Below are 22494 nucleotides of genomic sequence, written 5' to 3'. Positions count from 1 at the left end.
GTTTTATAGAAATCTATAATGCGGTCAAATGAGCAAATTTCATTTTACCTGAAAAGTCAAACAAAATTTAGATGATAGCAAGAGTCTAATTCGACCTTTTAAAAATGTTTTGTTTGTCGGGTATCTGGGCGTTTTGCGTTTCCATCTTTTTTTTTTTTTAATTTTTCATCTTTTTTGAAAAGTGTTTTTTTTTTTTTTTTTTTTTTTTTTTTTTTTTTTTTTTGGGGGGGGGGGCTTTGAAGGGGGTTTGAGAAGGGGGGGGGGCTTGAGGGGTTGTAGAAACGTTCCCTTTAGTTTGCGGGGCTCACATTCTTTTGTATAGATCTAAGGTTGGCAAAGGCCTTATTCTTATCTCCATAGAAATATTTAACTTTTGTCCCCTCACTCGACAAACTGTTAAAAACTAGCTATGCTGATTTTCATGAAGAGAAACATTAATTAGACAAGTGTTAAAAGTAGCAGTGCGAAAAAAGAATTAACCAATTTTATTATTACTAAAATACGAGATCAGGTTATGTCAGAGGAGTTAAGATTGGTAGCCTACATTGCTGAGTCTTCCTGAGAGAGAAGAAAAATAAACACTGACAACTTGACAAGCAAAAGGCAGACAATGACATGTAACAATCATAGGCATGAGTATCACGTTAAAATTTCAGCTGACATCTTTTATTTCGGCACTTTGGGCAAGGGTTTGTAGGTCTGTCATGGACAAATCGACCCGAACTTTGAACCAATCAAATAAAAGGTGGTCATTCGCTTACATTGCTATTCATTGCCGACAATATATTGCAATAGATTATAATATTTACCCGAAAAGTGTACTAAGTGAAATTTTATCACTATTACACAGTTATTTTAGAATTTTTAATATTTTTTTGTAATTCAAAAAACCATAATATAAGTCGCTTATTTTTAGAAGGCTTAAGCGGTATTATGACCTAATTAGATATCAACATGGCGGCATGTGTGGCGAGTCAAAATTTCGTTGTGGCTATTTGTAATGACAGTTTTTTAATTGCGAAAAAAGGGTAAGTTTTATAGAGTGCAGGGATAGCATTGAGTGTTGTTTGTACCTACAACCCACTTTCATTTTGATGGGACACTGTGTTTGCACGTGATCCCCAAATATATGAAGCCGGTCCCCCCGTTTTGATCGTTAAGGACAGCAAAAGTAAATCAACACGTGGTGATGTTATCATCGCTGTTTATCGATCTCCTTGTTAATCGATAGTTTTTATCAATGAAGAAAACGTTGGGGAATCCCATTGTATCGGCATTTATTGCTGCATTATTAATAACGCCAGTTTGACTGTAAATCACTGCAACCAGCTAAATAGTTCTTCAATATGATTAGCGTGGATGGTCGATGCACCATGCTGGATATCTTACCGTAGTCAAAATTTAAGTCAATTTTCGGTCAATAAACAACCTGTTTTGTACTGAGAAGTAAGGCATTCCATTTCTAGTTATTGGTTTGAAGTTGCAAGCAATACTTAGAAGGCTTAGTCAGCGGGTCGGGTATTTCCTAGGAAATTTATCCTTGGTGCAGGTATAGTGAGTCTTTGTGCATAGCCTATCACGTTGTTAACTGTTGATACACAGAGGATCATGCTTGTCAGCTAATTTAAAGGTATTCTGATGTATCTTTAACATAAAATAAGCAGTTCTTTAATCACAATGCTTTGGTTTTGCCTGTCATTTGTAATTAATACACTGAGACTGTGCCATATTATATTATATTATATTATAGTATATTTTATTCAAGACAAGAATATGTTGGTGGTATCAATTCTACGTAATAAAACTGGACCAAAACTTGTAATTTCCCTTTAATTTATAACAAGACATGATCCAGTCAAAATAATTGAACCAGTGGTATAAAATTGGAGTAAAAACAAGTTTGTGGCAATGCCTGAAAATGAGACAAACATTTAATTTGTATATACTGTTCACTAAGGTAGGACACTCTTAATTTTGATGGAATATTTGAAATACCGTATTAAGTACATAAATGTCTGGAAAATGATAACATTAGGGTATATTAAACTACAGGTTTATTCATTGGCATAATATTATACTTTAAGCTTTCAAACTGGAGGCTGGTTATTAAATATGTATGGTCAGGTCTTTTGATAAGAAGGCATCAGCATCGTATTTCCTGGCAAATTCTTCTAGAAGGTAGTGTTTTACCTAAATCAGCTGTTTATTGCAGAATATTAGTATGTAGTCACTTCAATTCCCTGCCCAGTTGAATCTCTTAGATATGTTTATAATCAAATTATTCTTTGCTATATACATAATTGTGAGAAGTTATCTGTATTGATGTGTTGTATGTCAGTACTTTTTAACTGTCATGAAATTATTTGCCAGAAAACTGAAAGAATATTGCCTCAATAAAGATCTGTTTGCACCCTGGGCCATTTTCATTGAAGATAAGTCGATCCATCTCTTCAGGTCAACTTATAAACCCTAAGTCACTGTAGACAGCAGATGCAATCCCTCCATTTTGCCATCCTCTGCCATATCTGTAATGTCTCGGGTAGCGCTAACACTCGCCAATTTAGCCAAATGCTAAAACTGGCCTTAATTGGCTAAAGTAAACGGCCTTGCTTTGCCATGCTTTAGTCAAATTATAACCATTTTGATAACAAATTGACAAAAAAGTGGTGATTTGGCTAAGCGAAAAAAATTGCTAGCGCTACCCCAGAATGTGCATAGCTGGTCACCAGGGTTTTTGTATACCTGGATACTGGAATCATGATCAGATATGAACTTTTTTTATAGATAGAATGATAAATAGTAGCTTGAGGTCCATGTATACTATTCTTTCTCTATATTAAGATGGGAAAGCTACTCAATTGAAAGCTTTTTTTTTTTTCAATTATTTTCCTTGGCAAAGTTTTTCTCCAGGCCCAGGTGGAGGGGGGTAAGATTGCTCTGGGTTAAATTTGATAAATTTCATGGTAAAAGATCCACTTTTTTTAGAAAAAGAAATTGCTGGTGAGGGACCTGTTCTCTTTTGATGATGAGCAGAGTCCAGGGTGTTAATACCAAAAGTTAGTCACTTGCTATGTCCAACAGTGGGCAAGATAACAGAAGGATCATATTTACTCGCTGTGGTGAGCTAAACTTAATCACGCTTCACTTGCTAAAATCCTTTAGACTAATGCATTAAGGGATTTTCTTAAAATTAATACATTTGAAGCTTTTCATTTAAGTTTTTTCTTAACAGTTTGATTTATATGTGAGAGTGCTATAAAACTAGACACCAATATGCTGGTGAACCAGGTCAGTTATTGTCGTTTGAAATAAAGTGGCAAGCCAAGATAATATCTGAAATGTAAACTTTTCAAGGTTTGAAGACCAACCACTGGAAACAGGAAAATCCACTAAGAAACTGGGGTGAAAAGTTCATTGGCCTTGTAAAGAAAGTTCTCCTTCTTCTTACATAATATAAATCAATTATGTGCCTAACTAGACAGAAATCATAAATGGTTGCCAAAAAATTGAGGAGCAGGCATGTATTTCTGTGGGTTTTGCCACGCCCCTTCTAACATTTGCTGACAAGCTTAAGACCACTAATATGAAGAGGATTATTAGTTTGTATCTTTTATTGATCATACATTTAAAATTGATTTGCATCAAAGATGCCAAAAGGTTCTACTTTTGAAAATGAATATAAATTTTTATGATTTTTCACTTCTTTGTGGTTTTCAAAGCATGAAATGTACCAATATCTTTCACAGGATATTTTAACTGTACAGAATTATTTCTGTGACAAATATAATAGATGTATAGTATACTGTTGTCACAGCTGAATTCTTCCCATATTTCATTACTCATAAAAAATGATTGAGCCTACATATAACCCTAGAAAACGTTTGTTTTGTTGCTCCTGTCTCCTCATATTTCATCAGCCTTTTATATTCGTGTAAAAAAGCCTTTGTAATGTCCTTGTATCAGACCTACTGTTAAGTTGTCATTGTGTAAGTGGCAAATTTAGAATGCTGTATAAGACAGCATCAGTACTAGTAATTTTTAACCAAATGTTTATTCATCTGAAAAGACATTATCCCAAGAGCATTATTTACTGGGGTCACATCAAATAGCAAATATGTGAAGTAAAATCAGATGGACTAAGTGAGTGGTAAAGCATTTTGGAAGTGTTTTTATGATTGTTTTTATGAATTACATCAAAGCATACATTATCGACTTTGGTGACTGAAAATGTTTATCTGAAATATGAAAGCAAATAGCATGTTTGATGTACTGAAACGATATATACGAGTATCAAGAACACTAGTAATTTATGTGGTAACATGTGGGTGTGTGTGTCTCTGTGAGACAGTATACACATCCACATACTCATAAAAGCCGTCCTCTGGGTCTTTTGGAAGACGGTCACAATTTTAAAGTTTACATTGATGGGCATCTAACTTTTCCTGTCAGAAGACAAGTCAAAAATTGATGATGGATCAACAAAGATAATTTGGTAGACTAACAGAAAATATCGCTGGATCCGCCCCTGTGTAACTTCCCTCAGAACCTGGGGACACACCTAGTACTTTACCAAATGTGACATGAGGAAACATTTTCAGGGAAATTTAATTGTCTGGAGATTGGGGGATAATGAGGAACAGCCAGATAATCCTCTTATTTGCCTTAACAACCATTACAATGTTTTCTGTGTGCATGTTGATAATTCTGAATATCTAATCGTCATGCCTTCATAAATGCAATATTAATAGGGTAAATTAATGCTTTGTATTATTTCTCTTAATTGGTTTTCTTTCTCTTTTGAATATCTTTTATTGAGTGCTTTAGGGATGCATGATGTTTTAAATGTAATGGCCACACGCCTCTCATTAAGCTTCATGCATTCAAATGTATGTATATTCATAAATTAACATACTAGTAAAACAGTACTGTCTCTTATGTGCTACCATTGTGAATATAGAAGATATACTAAATACCCACACTAAACAACATTCAGTGAAATGTGAAAGATTAAAAGCTTGAAAAGATAATAAGTGAGGAAAAAAATAACGAAAAGTTCCACGTAAAGTACTGTTATGCCATTCATTTAATTTTTGTCAAAAGAAAAAATATAACGATTTGGTAAGTGTTTGATATATTAATAGATTGTATTGTTTATCAGAACCCTTGGCAAAGTCTGAAAAACTGCATGAAATTGTGGACTCAGAATACTTGATGCATTAACCTTCATCTCGGTAATATGTCATTGACAACATTAGGACATCAGTTGGAGAATTTAGGGGGACACATAGGTTTTACGGATGAGTCAAATGGGAGCTATCCATTATACCATCGCTGCTGTTTCTATCTGGAGTGGAGATGGCAAGTTGTTCCCCAAATGCAATTTTGACTCTCTAATGAAGTTTTGCTGATATATTAGGCTTAATTACTTTTTTTCCTTTGCACACTTGTACTTCTCACAACCTGAGGCACATTTATCATGCTTGGGTTAGAGGTTATCACCTTTGTGGAAATCCTTCCAAGAAAACTACTCAAAGAAATGAGTCTGGTAAGGGAAAAGCTGAGGAAATGGCCATTAAGTAAGAATCAGGCAAAGGCGGTTTTAAAATAGAATATTTTCAGATATGGTGAATGTATCATGGAAGTTGTTTAGATACTTGATAGAAAATGGTTCAGAAGTAACCACTGCTAAGTCGAATCATAGGGTTATCTGTCGATGTAGCCTGTGTTAATGTTGATCACTCTGTACACATATCAGCCCCCCTCTTTAAGTGTAACTTACTGTGGTTTTTGTAACCACATTATTTGATAGTAGCTCAAGATATTTTCCAGGTAAAAGCAACTTTGATAGCTATGATTAGATGTTTTCAAATTGAAAAGTAACAGTTGTCTGTGATTTAAAACTGAACATTTTGATTGTACTTATATACCTAAGGAAAAAGATTCTTTGTCAACCATTCCCCACTACTGTGGGTGTTTAATCAAAATGATTAAATATGACAAGCTAAGGATATTTCCACCAAGGCATAAAAAAGCTTTTAAGTGGAAATGATTTGGAATTGTACAAAGTAAAGACACATTACATAAAACAGTGTCTTTGTATTCTTACTGAATAGAAACCCCTGCCCATAAAACATTAAAACACAGTTTTCTTCAGGTTATTGTCTTAGGTTGAATGAGTCTTGTTTTTAATTGTTCTCTAGAAATTATGTTGTAAGCAGTATAGATTGGGTACACTAAAAGTGTCATTAGTTGCTATACCTTTCTCATCCCTGATATTTTTCCTCGATAAACAAACTGTTAATTATAGTCTTCAAATTGCCTTGGGATATTTTTGAATGATGGTTTTATTGTCATGTCATCCTAGTTATATATTTGTGTTTTTCTAGGTGTTCCACTATTGAGGTGTTTACCTGTGAAAGGGAGAGCAAGCAGGAAACTGAGACCCCATTGAATCCAGAGACTGGAGATGGGTGAGTATGGTTATCCTGTGACAATGTATGGCCGTTTAACAATGTCAACAGACCGTTTTATGGAGGACTTGATGGGAAAGCGTGGAAGTGCGTCATTAACTTGCAACTGAACCACTCGCCTTGTTGACTTTACAGCTTGGTGTCTGCAAAAAGACTATTGAAATTGTAGTCTAACTTTAAATCATTCACGTGTTAGCTTAAGTTCATTATATTGTAATTTGGTTCTATTTTGTCTGATTTTTCACAGGCCACATTTAACTTTTATTGATTAGTATTTACTCGTCTTAAATACCCTTTTCTTCCAGCTTCAATTTATCCAAGATTCCCTTTCAATCAATAAATTGTAAATGTTTCACCGGGACACACGTCTCATCAGCGAAGAGGAAACTGCTCAAACCTCCTCATTAGGGCTCTTGAAAAGGTGTTTCATTGGTAATGGACTGCGGCTGATGGGAGGGGGGAAGGAAAACACAGGGAGAGCTGATCATGTGAAAGTGAACCCATTTCGCACAAGTACGAAGGGAAACCAACTCCTTTTTTGGCGAGATTAAACTAAAACATCAGAAATGTCAACCAAGTTCTTTCATTAATTTTGTCTAGATAGACAATAAAAGTTTTATTTACTCTTGGAGCTGAGGTTGCTGAGATGGGAATATGAAATGGCATTGTCTCATGTTTAGTTGTAATTTATTGAAAGGCTGCGTATGTTGAAGAGTGATATTGCTCTTGTGTTGTACAATGAAGGTTGGGGCCATAACATTATGAATTATTTCTGCAATTTGTTTTGCCAGCTTTTGACGTGTGTTAGAGCCTTTTTATTATTAAAATGGTGTTTAAAACATTCTATTCAAAGAATTTCTATTAAATTATTTGCTGCATGTAACCATAAGTATTATTAGAACTGTTATCCAACTTGTTGTATTTTTTAAAAGAAAAAAGATTTTTTGTATACAGCATTTGATATTTTGAGAGGCAGAATTATTTGAGTCAAGAGGATTTGTCATCATATTACATTGCGGGCTTCTCTTAGCTAGTAGACTTGACAGTAAGCATGTCATAAAAATGACAACCTATCTAAGTCAATTTGATTCCATATCAATTTGATATTGTCCATGATTAATTTTGCCGCTTTGGAGGAGACGGAAGCTCTTTGTAAAAATTCTGTGGTATATTCTGAATAATTTAGATGACTTAGATAATGTACTAAATTTATTTCAGTTTGTTCATACAGACATTAAAAAGGAGGCCTCTTTGTCACAAACGTTTGTATTTGAAAGTAAGACTGGGTGATAACATGGAACTGAGGTAAATTTAAGCAAATGAGGATGTGATGGGCCTCCATCTGGCGACGCTGCTTAACTCAGAAAACATCAGTGCCACATTTTTCCACAACACTGTCTGACAAGATAGAATGCTTGATTAAACAAGTTTGTGTAAAGCTGCCTAAATACATGACGAAAATATGACCATTATAGATATAGACTTGCATGTGATTGGCTCTCCTGGGACCACTCACCTAATTTGGACGGTTATTAATTGCCGAAGGACATGATTTACTTGTTTCACTCCTAATCATCTCTCTGAGTTTATTGCAATAGGCACATATTTGTGTGTGTTTAATACATATTTTGCAGAAGGTTATTAGTAATTACAGTTCAGAACTCACCTTTTAATAAAAAAAAACTGGCTGACTTTGTACCAGCCTGGACATCAGTAAGGGACTAAAAAACTAAATCAGCCAATTTTACTGATGGACGAAATGCATTAATATGGAAAAAAGTAGGACTAAATATAGGACTGCATTTGGCAAATGTCTTAAATGCTTTACATGTAAACTAGTGCAACCACGCCACCAATGGGGAAGAGAACTGAATTTACCCCCTCTAATTTGACCAAATTGCTTTCAAACTCGGCCATTGGTGAGCTTGCTCCTCGGAGTTCATCCTCTCTCAAATCTCATTAACGCAATCAGCAAGAACATCTGCATGAATACAAGCCTTTCTCAGACTGCTTATCATTGAGTTGCATCTTAAAGCTTTTCATTCGGAAAGAGGAGCGTTTAATACTTTTCCTGACAGAGAAATCCCTTTGGAGATTCACTTGTTTAAGATACTAGGGCTTAGTTAACTAACAGAAGCTCTCTCAGATCACATGACATTTTCTCGGAAAAAAGCAGACAGGATGTTTGTATTACTCTTTATGAAAACCAAGCAATAAGAAAAATAAGAATGTGAAAAAAACAAGAATGTGTGAATGTACCATTCTTAGGCACTTTGATGAAGTCTCTCTCATTATTCCAACACTTTGTTGATGTTGAAAGTACAACACTAATTGTTTTGTGGAGTTTCTATCCCCCCCTTGCACCTGTCTAGCTAAACCTACACCATATCTATCAAAAACTGGGATGCAAGCGATAAATTAAAGTGTCTGTATTGTAAGTTGTGGTTCATTACCACAATATGGTGTTGATATTATAAATTTATGTAATTATGTAATGATGTGCTGTGCCAGTTCATCCATAACAAAAGAGAGAGAGAAAAATGTTACATTTATCTATTTGTTTTCAATTTAAAAACAACCATTGAATATGTATCATTTTGCTTTTGCAAGGATAAATATTTTATGTCATTTGCAAGATTAAATCCCTTGTTTTTATTCTTAGGGATGCCATTCAAGATGGAAAAGAAAAAATCCTCACTCATGCTCTGTCACACAATGACAAATATTATGCAATTTGTGACGATTTCAAAAAACTCCGTTTATACGCAACCCATCCAGAGTGGAAAAAAATAAGTTCCAGGTGAGTTTATCCTTACAAAGAAAACAGAAGCACCATTTTGTATGTGCACAGTTTGCAGGTGGGGGTTTGATCTATACCAAAGGGATAAAAGCCATCGTAGGTGGGCATTAATTTGTTAGGGTGGGAAGAGGAGAGTAGATTCCAGTTGTTTCAGTCTTTTCAGTAACTATGTATTGTGCTGTGTTATCATAAAAGCAATAAGTCGACATTCCTTCAAAAGTTCACCTGGTTCTAATCCAGACATGCAAGCCAGTCATCCTGGGCCAGTGCATTCCCTCTCAGTACCGATTGTTACCCATGTGTGCTGTGAAAAAAGGTCAGATGTTACCCATCTGATGATGTCTTTTCTGCTATTTCTATATCTAAGGTGTTCAGCTTCATCGAGTTTTGGCGGACATGTAATTTTGTAATTAATACAGATAGAATTATTGGACCAAAAAGTGCTACATGATCATTGTACATTGCAATTTGTAATTATGATAAGCAGTAGTCATTTCATTACATTTTGCTTTCTGAATTTGCCAAGCTATTTCTCCATGATAATTATTATCCCCCAATTGATGAGAATTCTTTTTGCATTTCAAATTAAGAAATACCAATTCATTTCCAATGTTACGGGCAGTCTTTTTTTCTGCCTTTACACCTCAAGGAAAGAATGAATATTTTTGCAATTCTAAAAGGGAAAAACAAATATTATCATTGTATATATTTTTGGTGTTAATGACTTAAGTGTATCAAATGGGCAGATATTTTTTGCAAGATTTAGATTTAGACAAATACTTTTTATGCAGGTCTTCCCATTTGAATTAAGAACAACCCTAGTGAATTAAAAAATTCTAATAGATGCATAATAGAAGGAGTGCAGTTCTGAAGAAATTTATAGCATAATTTGTATTTTGTTTTACAATATGGAGAATTAACCCTAAAGAGAGTTTAAAAAAAGCAGGGATGAATTGAGAGAAAGAAAGAATGAAAGAAAGAAAGCAGAATCAAGTTGCTTGTAGGGTATATCATTGATTATGTGTATTGGGAAATTAATACTTGATACAAAGAGATCTCAAACAGTCAAGAAATTTTTCTACCTTCATTGAGCCACCATTCAAATTTATCAGAACCTTCTCTCCACCAAACACCCCAGAGACTTTCTTAGTCATTTTGGACCTAAAAGTGACCCATTCCCTGAACCCCAACCACATCCCCTACCCTATCCCCCCCAGGCTTATTTAAATCTTTAGGTACTATAATGGCCAAAACTTTTACTAGAAAGAAGTCTTGCTGAAAGACCTGTTTGTCAGTGCAGGCAAAATGACAGAATATCCACTGATTGGTTTGATTTGGTACCAACCAAAAGATCACATGACAATTGCATTTTTTATTTTTCTTTTCCACTCTTTCTAAAGATCTGTAGCAAGAAGAGCTACTGCCATAGTGTTTACCCATGACCTGTCCCAAGTCCTTGTAGCTGACAAGTCAGGAGATGTGTACAGCTTTTCCCTCACAGACCTGAACAAACCAGGAGAGCTTCTGTGTGGTCATTTGTCCATGCTGCTGGACATGGTCAGTATATTACCTAGAGTGTGTACTTGATTTATTTGTTTATTGTATTACTTGTATAATGAATACTGTCATGTTACAAAAAACATCATCATCATTATTATTATAATTATTATTATTATTATTATTATTATTGCTTATATGCAAATCTCTGCTTGTAGTACAATCAATGTTAGCAATCAACAAGCAATGCAGAACACCAGTATGGGATAACAGTTGACACATTAATTGGAGTGAAAATCACCTCTTTCTGAGACTGACCATCATTAATTTTCACCAGTGGTCTGCAAATGGAAATAATTGTGTAAAGTGAATTAGTAGAAAATGGTGCTTTGTTTTGTATTTGATTAGTGCTAGAGATATGAGGTTATTGTTATTTATCATCTTGGGACAGATTGAGCTTCAATAAGAAGAGAAACAATGTATTTTGTTTAAAAAAAAAAACATCAGATGTCTTTTTCTACATTTTATGATAATTGGCAGCATACATAATACATCAATAGAACATCAGTTCGATTTTGTTTGTTTTAAATATATCAATATATAATGACCCTCTTTTTTTCTTCTTCTTTGAGTATGAAGTTGCGCCCCTTTTCCCCATACACTAAAAGTAGACTGTGAGCTGACACACGAGTGATACTCTCAGCCCACACAACACACACACCCCTCAAATAGCGACAAAGGATATACACAATTCCTACTTCCTCCACACTAATGAGTCTATACAAAACAACACACTTAGCTTGATAATTATCAGATTGCTTCGTCATTACATAGTGTGTAGGGTACTTTTGGTATAATCTTCTTATATGACTTTTCTTATTGGTTGTAGGCAATTACATCCAATGGCAGATACATCATCACAGCAGACAGAGATGAGAAAATACGAGTTGGTCATTACCCAAATGCTTACAACATTGCAGGATTCTGCCTTGGGCACGAGGAGTAAGACATTTTCAAATGAAATTGTACTAATATCCAGTGACATTATTCAATTCTGCTACCATTGTCATAAGTAATGAAGCGTATGATATGTGAAGTGGTATATTTCATGTGAAGGGCTCAGTGTTATTAGTGGAATTTGAATCTGTAATGAGGTCTTAAATATTATATGACCTTGCGAAAGAATAATAGCTGTGCCAGTGTTGAACTGTACTCTATGTATATGAGTCGAATATTGCAGAGGTGTTGGGAGAATTCAGTTTTTTTTTTTTATACATGTTCATATGGCACAATTTAAACAGTATGAAGTACTTCAAAAGTACAGGGTGATTTTTGTGTTAAAAAGCTAATACTGTGACTGAGAACGAATACATGCCATCTTTATAACATAAACCAAGTAAAATATAATGTTAATGAAATATGAAATTAAGATCTCAAATGGAGATTGATAATGTTGGTAGATGGTGTCAACTTATGAAATTAAAAGATGTGAAATGTCTTTAGATATAGTATTCCGACGGAATTAATGAGATTAATTTAATACTGGGTATTATGGGAAAGGTATTGAAAACATGATCAAAATATATTATAGTATTTCATGCCAATAATTTACCCCTTTGCCTTTGATATTTTTCAAAACTTCTTGTGATTATAATTTCATTTGTGAAATTTCATGGATGTTGTCTGTTTGTAAATCTCTAATCAAACAATTTGAACAAGTAATCTTAGATGTAATAGAATACAATGCAATTTGGCTCTGCTCCAATTAAAAATGATGAAAAACAGAGCTACAAAACAGCTGTAATTTGCATACATATTATGAAAATACCTTGAAATAAATAAGCATGATTATTCTCTATTTGTAAATCATGTTTAATCATGAGAATATGGGTAAAGTTATTTAGTATTATATACCATTTAACAGATATTAAAATAATGTTAGCATTGAAGAATACAGAGGACCCATAATACTCATTACTTAAATGGGAAAGTCAAGTGCACTTTCCTTTACCTCTGCAACTCTCAGTCACTTCACCCATTAAGAGTAAAGGATGAAAAGCAATATCCTGGTAGGCTTTTGGGTTCAGAAAGCATTCCTCACCAAATAATCCTCTGGGATTCAGATGCATGTTAAACCAATAAAGAACACATTTACTTAATCAGAAATCTGATACAATTGCATTATTTGAAGAATTATTGCAAGTTTTTCTTCAAATTTTGTCTTCCAGGTTTGTGAGCAAATTGTTGATCCTTAAAGATGACATTCTTGTATCTGGAGCAGGGGTGAGTCATTTGATAATGTGCAGTAATAGATTGGTAATATGTGGCAGTTACCATTTGTTCATCGACTAGAAATTTTGACAGTCAGCAGAATCTAATATGTTAAGCTTGACTTAACATGTAAGTGCATAGAGCATTTTTCTTCTTTTTTTTCCTAGTGAAAATTTAGTTGCATCTGTAGTTTTATTTATAGTCAAAGGTGACCTTTGTTAAACTAGTATTTACATGAGAAATAATTTGTTAATTTCTGACTATATGTACTACCCAGTAGATTATAATTCTAAAAAATGCTTTACTGGAAAAGTATTGCTGAATTGTGGCTTTCTCCCACAATGGACTTGGTTTTATTGAGTTAACTTATTGATTGGATTGGCTTTATCTGTCAGTATGGTCATATAATTGATTTTATGAGTTGTTTTGGTGATTAAAATTTATTTAAACCCTACCCTTCCAAAATGCATTTGGCAAAATGCATTTGTAATTTTTTTTCAGTTTTCTATAGGATTCATAAACTCTCTCTCTCTCTCTCTCTCTCTCTCTTCATTTCTTTTCATGCTTCAAAGTCTTACATGGCTCATAGCAGTTCCTCTCATTCTAGATATAACCTCACTCATAAAAATTTCTCAGATTCTGAAATTGATCTATTTATCTTCAAGGATGGCACTGTGCGGTTTTGGAATTTGGAAACATTTCAAGAACTTTACTGTCTTGACTGTGCCCAAGATCTGCCCTCAGAAATGCATTCCTCAGAAAACACACAAGTTGCTGTCAAAGCTATGCAGTTCTTTACAAAATATGACATACTTGCTGTTGCTGCAGATAGGTGAGTTTGTGTTAATTGATATGCAAGGTCAGGAAAGGGAGACTTCATGGCGTGGTGATTTTGAAAAGCAGAAGTAGTTTCTAAGAAATGGAGCCTTCGTGTGTCAATATTAAAACTGTCTCAGAAGCGGTGTAGGTGCCAAAGCTCAGTTTTCTGTATGTGGGATGACAGTGATATTTTTAACCTTTTGACATCTAGATTTATACCTGCTAAACTGATCTGGAGACAGTAGGTGGATGTAATTCTTCTAAAATGGAATATCCACTGCATAAACAAAAATTTCAACAGATGGAAAATAATTAATTGGAACATAATTGTCTTGACATTTTTTCTTTGGCATTTAGTTTGAATGTCTTTCTCCCATTCTAAATCCTAATTATCATTAATTCATTTCTTCATGAAGAAGAAACAAATCTCTTGATGTCTCTAAGTTTCTCAAGTCTTTGCCTAAAGCTTTATCCCAGGATATTCGTCCTTGAATTCAGATGCAGCACCTGAAAAGCCTCAGTAGCCACACGTTCACTTTGAAAATCTTATTTTCCTTGAGCCCACCGAAGATAAATCGTCCAGTAAAGGTCAGGCTGGAAAGTGACAATGTTGTGGATACATTTAAGTGTATCAGTTGTTTTGAAATTGCACTGGTCCATTCCTTTTCTTTGTCAGAAGATAAATCACTGTGAAAGTTCAATCTTTGAAGGTGTTCACTGTTGTGCTAGCCTTGCTGCTTCCTCACACTGAGAACCAAGTCATTAAGTGTGATGGAGAATAATGGTTACAAAGGGCCAGACCTGCAGTAAGTAGACATTGATACAGAGCAGGGGACAAAGCCTCGTGTTACAGCAAACATGCTGTGAGATGCCGGACCTTGAGTGGGAAACTCATCAGACCAGTTACCGCAATGAATCTTGAGAAAAGAATAATAAGCTCAAATTTTTTCTCTAATTGAAACATTCATTTCCTGGTATAGGTCACTAAGCTACAAAAGAAAGAACATTAATAGCCTGTTCTCAAGTGTTGACATTGGCAAATCTTTCTAAAGATTTTATTAATATTATGGTGCAATTATAAGCCCAGCATACATATTCTGTTCTGGACATTATGACATTGTGTTTTCTCTCTCCTCCTCCTTTTCCTCCTCCCACCAAAAAGAAAAAAATTAATTGAGTCATAATATAATATTGTGTTTAAAAATGTTACATTCATAATTGAATAATCAAATCTTATTTTAAAATGTTATTTAGGACTAAAAACATTATATGAAGATCTCTCATTGATTGTCATTGAGATCAACCCATTCATGTATTTTACAGGTTGTTTTTTTGTCAATATTTTCAAACAAACAGATGATTATATATAATGTGATTAACTGGGGAAGTATTTCCTGGCCAATTTTATTATCCAAGCATTTTTGCCATCCCATCCCGCTTTACCGAATTGTTTGTTGTGATGAATAAAATATATCATTTTGTAATTTGATCTCAATGTCAGGCTGTCATTTCAACTTTGTGTATATATAATGCATGATGTTTGAACAGCAAGTATTCAGACACTTTTTTTTAGCTCACCTCCCAGGTGTAAATTACCATTTGCGGAAAAAAAGCATCTGAAAAAAAAGGGAAAAAAAGCTGTTATCCACATTTTATCCTAGTATAATGCACCAATGCAATGTGTAGTGTACAAGTACAGAATAAAAGCCAGGGAGGTTTTTCAAATGCTTAGTTGTGTGCTTGGAAGTAGTTTGTATTGTGTTGTATGATGAATCACACAGATTACAATGGCTATCACTTATGGCAGAGCTGGTAGACTGTCATTAATAGGCGGTCACTCTCTGAGTACCTGAGTAATCCATTACCTTAGGTGACGTCTTTGGACAATGACATTGGAGTGACCAGGGGTCAAGGGGGCATGTGGAATTAACATGTCTTAATTGTCACCTGAGTTAAATAGCCATCATGAGAAAACACTTTGAGTTTATTTTGCCTGTAAACTTTTCAAGTGGACAATAGGCAAGGCCATTAAACAATGCTATTGACTGTTTATTATGTTTCCTAGTTATTTCTATAGCAGAAGATCTGCTGGAGCATTTAGGTTTCGTTTTGACAGGAAATACAGAACATCTGTTTTGGGCATATGGTCTAAAATTGAAGGTGATTTGATCAGTTCATGATGTTAACATTAAATACATTTTAGGTCACCTATACACTGATAGTCAGGTCCTTTGTGGTACTAAAGAGAAATTACTTAATTATCAAATTACAAATCATAATGTTTGTATTTGCATTTATGGAAGAACTGTCAATGTGAAATTATATCATAAAAAATAACGTGTGTGGTTAAAAAGGCATGGGCATTGTCATCCCCACCTGTCTTTCATTTCTCTGTCCTATTTTAGCCTCCTTCAATGTCACACCTCTGTAGCAATGATCTTTTAAGAGTTATCCCTTTACATATCTCAGATCATCACTGACATACCTGCTTAATCTTTCTCAAGCTTTGCCAAAGAGCACTGTAGGTGACTTGAAGAACAGCATTTGCATCATTGTGGTTTTTAATGATGCAAATTCCAGTCGTTTCACGGGAAAAATAATGAGAGAGATTCGCAGTTATAGAATATGATTTAGTGCCATGTGTATATCTCTCCAATTATCAGAAGAATGTGTCTGTATAATGTAAGCCTCTCAAGTGGCCTTGGATGAAACCTCAATTAATTCCAGGAAAACGGAACTTCAGTGCTATCATCTTTTTTTAAATGTTGGTGTTTAAATGAAACCGCTTATCTGTTGATATCAGATTACAAAAATGAAATGAAATGAAATGAAATGAAAGGCAAATTTGACACTATATGTTGGCATTATTCTAATTCTTATATGAGAATATAAACAACAGTGGTTTATTTTTTGAAAATATTCTTAGATGTTATTTTCAGTTCTGTTGGTTCATTTCAGCTATCCTGTGATCCTGTTCTACAAAGTAGTGTGGAGTGCTGGAAATGTGGTAGTTGAGAAAGTGAACACAATGCGGCTGTCACAACCACCATGGGACATGCAGCTTCAAGGTGATATCTTGTGGGTTTTACAACCAGTGGAAGGAGATACAATAGTTCCATACTCCGTCTCCTACAAACAAGAAGATTTTCAGGTTGAAAAGGTAATTTAACTCTTATTAGAATGAGACAATTTCTGTAGCTTGCAGTGTGCATTGTTGTTTCCTCTATTCTGAGTGAGATGTAAAGCCTTTCTAACTTGATGATATGGGTCCTGTATGGTATGTTAACCAGTGTAGGCAGTGTTGGAGAACACTTGATGACCAATTTGCAGGTATCTTATACTGTTCAAGCCAATCCCTTTTTTTCCCTTAGAGCAATTTTCTCCTACTCACAAATCTTTTCTCAACCCATCCTTGCCCTTAGATCGGTTTTTGCACCATTTCCAATCAGATTACCTCATTCTGAAAGGATCATGATTCATTTAGACCACTTCAGTCTTCCTGACATTTTAGGTCCTTAAATGTGAGGGATTTGTTTTCTTTAAGGTTTAAATTGGGAAAGATAAGTAGCTTTGCAGGATATTAAGTCATCAAAGTATGACTTGAGGGCATCTTCAGTTATGTATAGTATACCTTTAAGTATAAGTATTGAATGTGTGCATATGAAGTCTTACATATTGGTGCTTTGTGAGAATACTAGTGTGTAAATGTAAATCCCAACTGTGGGTTTTCCAGACCCAGTGTTATAGGTGGGGGATTCAATTAAACCAAGCAGCACAAGCATTTAGATTGTGAAATATGAGCTGAGGAAACATGGCAGTTGACTTACAAGAATTTTCTTGTTAAACTCTATATAATTGACATTATCTTCAAAAAGAAGGCAAGGGAGAAAAAGTTAAGAGAATGCAATCATCAAACTTGAGTTTAAATAGTATTTTCAGTTTCATTAATATTTTATTTCACTTTTATACTTTTTTTGTAAAATTTTAAACTTAATTCCATGTTTCACATTGCAGACCTCAGATAAAAAGACAATAGAATTAGCAGAAACTGTGAATAAAAACTGGGACTTTTTCAAAGGTAATTCTACTTTTCCTTGTAAAATTGTAATCAGGTATTTATTATCAGTCTTTGCCTGCTTTTGTATTTTTACCTGCCTTATCAATAGATAAAGTGCTTTCTTTTTGTCTTCCTTCTATTTTGGGTACTACTCTGAAAATTATCCTTTTAAATTTTTTTGCATGTTGCAAGGTCATTTTCTACCTCACTCTGTCTTGCTGCTTTCCCTGCCATGTTGATCTTGAGATTTTAGTGTGCAAAAAGTTATGGCATTCTTCTGTGATATAAAATATGAATTCCTCTGAATTTGACATGGCTGTTTACTTACCCAAAGATCTTATTCATATGTCCATGACAGTCTCTGAGCCAATTAAAATTTTCTTAAAAACATCTTGTTTTCAGGATCTGTTGGACAGGAAAGTAACTTCCAGTTACTGTTTAAAGCATACAAAAACAGAAAGGACAATATGCAAGATTATTTGGAAAGAAAACGACAAAGACTGGCACAGACGCCTTTAAAAAAGGAAAAACAGTCTAGAAGAAACAAACAAAGAAGAAGGAAGGAAAAGGAGGGTGATGCTGCAGAAAAAGAAGGCAGTGAAGATGTAGAAGGAGGGACAAACTCGGACAGTATTGCAGAGCCAGAGCCTAAGATTCTGAAAGCTAGCTGACAGCTAAGAAAAAATTTCTTAAGGGTGACAGAAAGATAAACTGTTTTAAATAGTACATCTTTCTCTTACTGTTAAACACTACGTAATTGAGACACATGTATGTGTTACATGCCTGTCAAAAGCAGAACACTTCTTGAATGATTTTCTTGTTCTTTATAAATGTCACAATAATGATATATTTTGATACTGTTTATATGGTAGTTGTTTTATTACGATGCTACGTATCAGCATTGCACATTTTCCCAGCATTATATATTTTGAACCAGAGACAAATGGATAAAATGAAGTACTAAAAGAGACATTCTTGTAGAAAGCAATCCAAAGTATCACACTTGATATAAGGACTCGAAAGTGTTACCTTCCCTATGAAAATAAGGACTTAAACTTCACAGACGTCTTCAGCACTTGCCTCCTGTCATGTCGTTAAAAGAGAAAAATGTTTATAAAGCGTTCCTTCCAGCTACGGAATCCGTTTTGATAATCCATCTTGCGTACCTTGGCTTCTATTGTTGCACTTCTGAGACAACTCTAGGTAAAACAATATGGTATAAAGGCTCTGAAATTCTCACGTTATGAGATGTCAGTTCAAGTACAATAGAGATAAGTAAGACAAAGTTTTTAAAAAATCACCAACTGTGCAACTCTAGCACTTTGTATTTTCACTCCTGCGCGTTAAACTGCTTGTTTATCCGATATATAAAATGGTAAGAGCCTACTACCCCCTAACAGCGTATCCATCCTAATAGCTGGTTGCATAATATTCCTGTTGGTATTGGGGATGTGGTTGGTATTGTTGGTATTGGGGCTGTTGCTGGTACTGGGGTTGCTGGTATTGTTGCTGCTGGTAGTGTTGGTACTGATACTGCTGCTGTTGTGGCTGTGGCGAGTAACCCGGCGATGTAGGGCCTTGGTAAGCAGGGGACGCCATGTAGTTTTGAGCCCTGGAGACGGAGAACTTGACGGGACCTGTAGGTTTCATGGCCTTGGCTAATGATTGGCAAGCTCCCCTGAAAGCATTTTGTGAACCAGTTTTAAAATATAAATTGTTTTTGTATACAACAAAATATTCCTAAATACTGTGATCTATATAAAAAAAGCAGTAGACCAAAGCGTTCATTTTAGTTCTGTAAGATCTATATCTGCCCTTAACAAGTTCTTTTCGTACACCTACATTTCTCAGTATTTGCGTAACGTTCGTTATCTGTGACGTAAGTTGGGGGTGTGGGAAGGGTCTGAGCCACACTGTGTTGCCTTCATTAACTATCAGCTATCGCTAATTATAATGCACAGTTACGAAGCATGAACTAATGAATGCTTACTTTTGTAACGTTAATGAGATGGTGTTTCCGGCATTCTTAATGAGCTGTTGAGCTTGCATGTGTGTCATGTTCCTAGTGTCTTTCCCGGCGATTGAGACGATGGCATCCCCGGCATCCAATCTGGCACGGGCAGCGGGGGAGTTGATTCCAACCTAAAAAAAAGTATTAAATATAATACACATTTGATAAAAAAACTGTATTATCTGCATTACGTAGGTGAAAATGGAGCGAAAACGGTTTAGAAATGCGAGCCGTCGTAAATCAGAGCAGGAAAAATAACACCCGAGTCAATTAAAATGTCAGATTTGATTCAAGACGAACATCACCTGAAACTAGACACAACCTTAGTGCGACCTCATTTAACCTTCATCAATTTAAAGGAAAAAGGAAACGCCGTCATTATTAGGAATAGATGCGGGGGTTCATAACTGAACCGAAACCACGAGTCTGATATAGATGGGCCAGAAGATACGTCCTTCCTATTTTAATGATATTTGAGAAAAGATTCTATTTAAATGACTACCAAGTATTTTATTTATTTATTTATTTGAAATGAAATTTAACCGCATGTTTCTCTGAGATTGTTTCAAGCGAAATTGTTAGAATTGCAAATATAGGCCAAAGAGTTATGAAGGCCTGTCTCCGTACTATGTTTTCCAGCCTAGCTGCGCCCCTCCATATTAAAATGGTAAAGAGGGTATAGCGGTACTTTTTACACTTGTTGGCGGATCCAACCTTTAGAAACATTCCCATGCTTAATGATAAAAGAGGTTTGAACCTTTAATGTAGCTCACAGATCACAGTGGAAGCTTTTGATTTTTAAATTATCTAGAAACGTTTTTAGATAAATAGAAAAGGTAAAGAAAAGGCAATCGAAATCCGCTTTAATAGTGTATTTGGCAGTTATTGTTCGCTTACAATATCTTAAATGAAATATCCATTTCTTAAAGCATTCGGTTGCTATGGTGAGCCCATGTTGAACCATCGAAAATATTTATGTTCTTAGTACTGTGTGAAGATGTATGGCAGTGTTTATATAGACAACAGCGCGCTATTTATATTCAGTGCATCATTAGGAAAAAGGGTGTTTTGCAAATGCCTCAGGTATGCCGATGGCAAGTATTCCACTGGCATTTCCACGAAGGAAAATTTTCAAGTAATGTCTAAATGTATTAACCTCCTTCAGTCTGAATTTTACGATGTAATTTACCAAATTGTGTAGAAATTTGCTCCTCTACCACACTGTGATATTTGAGCCCGCTGTAGTCTTACCATAATTGGGAAACGTTATTCTTGTTAGTAAACGCTCGACCTTTGAGGCTAAAGCACTGATTACGCTGTGGTTACATTATCTAATATTTTTGTTAGAAAACACAACGTTAGCGTAAAGCACGTATTTGTGTCTTATAGGCACGGTTTATGAAAAACAGATACAACGCTCTTCTAGTGTAAATATTTACCTGTACATCATCGGGCCGACATTATTTTTTCATTAAGCGAGGTCAAACCGGAGCATCCACCAAGTGCCTTATAACTTTCACAATAAGTTTATTCAATGACAAACAACCCCGCCGAAGTGTAACATAAGAGGTATATTGCTGCAAGCTATCAACGTCTGCATGCACGTATACTATGTATATTCACATAGTGTTCAATCAACACTTTCCAGGTGCTATATACACCGATACCCTATATAAACGCCCAGAAACGCATATATTTGTCACACGGATCTTTTTGAACCTCGATGACTACATAAAGGTTAAGAACCCCCCGACTGTGGGCAAGAAAGTCGATCAGCTGTGTCTGAACACCTGGCGTTAGGTGTATCCATATCAGTTCTTAATTTGGGGCAGCCGCGCTCAAGGTAATGGCCGTGTGCTGAAGGTATTTACCCGGAATTTGCTCTTTTAAAAAATATTAACTTACTCAGCACCTTATAGACTGGCACCTCCTTGCATGTGATAATCTTGAAAACCATTTGAAGGCAAAATCGCAGGTATGGCAAGAATACTGTAAGTTAAATAATTGATGAAATAAACATTAAGTCGTATCAAAGGACAGGGAGATCTACGGGTAAAGTTCTTTTCGAAACAACACTTAACATGGAAAGGAGATAGCATTGAACCCTTTTTTCCCCATGAGCCTCGCATCACTTACCTTTTTCACCGACAGTGGAAGACGAAAATCCTTTCCGCCCTGCATACGAAATCCCCAGGGCTCATGAAAGTCATTTCGCTGCAGCTGCACTGATACCGAACTCATAGCGACTGACTTGTAGCAGTCAAAAATAATTTGGTCACTTTAAGTTGATCAGACTTCCTGGAAATCGGCAATTTCGGCTCAACTCAAAAATTCAATCAAGTGACGAACTGGTAGTTTAGAATGCCGGATGCCTCAAGAACGTACTAACGCCAAGGGTGGAATCGGTATCTGCCAAAGTTCGCTGACGTATTTCCTGGAGCGGCTCTCCGCAGCCAGTCTACCGTCCAGGTAAAATTGAGCTTGTTTACCGAAAATACACCTATGACCTAATTCTGTCCATAAATACCGTGCCCAAGAAGCTCAGCTGTAATAGGTGTTAAAAGACATG

General features: G+C 35.3%; 2 protein-coding genes across 4 annotated transcripts; one reads left to right on the top strand and one right to left on the bottom strand.

The window, feature by feature from the left end:
• Positions 1-896: 896 nt before the first annotated feature.
• Positions 897-18778, top strand: LOC106169893 (tRNA (guanine-N(7)-)-methyltransferase non-catalytic subunit wdr4). 3 transcript variants are annotated; one of them, XM_013549538.2, is made up of 10 exons: positions 897-1028; positions 6387-6470; positions 9133-9270; positions 10671-10827; positions 11657-11769; positions 12996-13050; positions 13704-13870; positions 16816-17017; positions 17872-17935; positions 18317-18778. In XM_013549538.2, the coding sequence occupies exons 1-10, from the start codon at positions 955-957 to the stop codon at positions 18583-18585; spliced, it is 1323 nt and encodes a 440-aa protein (XP_013404992.1). In that variant the 5' UTR covers positions 897-954; the 3' UTR covers positions 18586-18778. The 3 variants fall into 3 exon arrangements, with proteins under 3 accessions (XP_013404992.1, XP_086850386.1, XP_013405000.1); XM_013549546.3 differs by lacking the exon at positions 897-1028 and adding an exon at positions 5137-5576; XM_086994260.1 differs by lacking the exon at positions 17872-17935.
• On the bottom strand, positions 18764-22367 carry LOC106154426 (PDZ and LIM domain protein 7-like). The gene is made up of 3 exons (XM_013528773.2): positions 22062-22367; positions 19905-20056; positions 18764-19592 (listed from the first exon to the last, which is right to left on the bottom strand). Exons 1-3 carry the CDS (start codon positions 22164-22166, stop codon positions 19325-19327), a joined length of 525 nt encoding a protein of 174 aa, XP_013384227.1. The 5' UTR covers positions 22167-22367; the 3' UTR covers positions 18764-19324.
• Between the last annotated feature and the right edge of the window lie 127 nt (positions 22368-22494).

Source organism: Lingula anatina, chromosome 1 (assembly GCF_051362555.1).
Source record: "Lingula anatina isolate TDL-2025a chromosome 1, LinAna3.0, whole genome shotgun sequence".
NCBI lineage: Eukaryota > Metazoa > Brachiopoda > Lingulata > Lingulida > Lingulidae > Lingula > Lingula anatina.
This window is presented reverse-complemented; position numbering and strand designations above follow the sequence as displayed.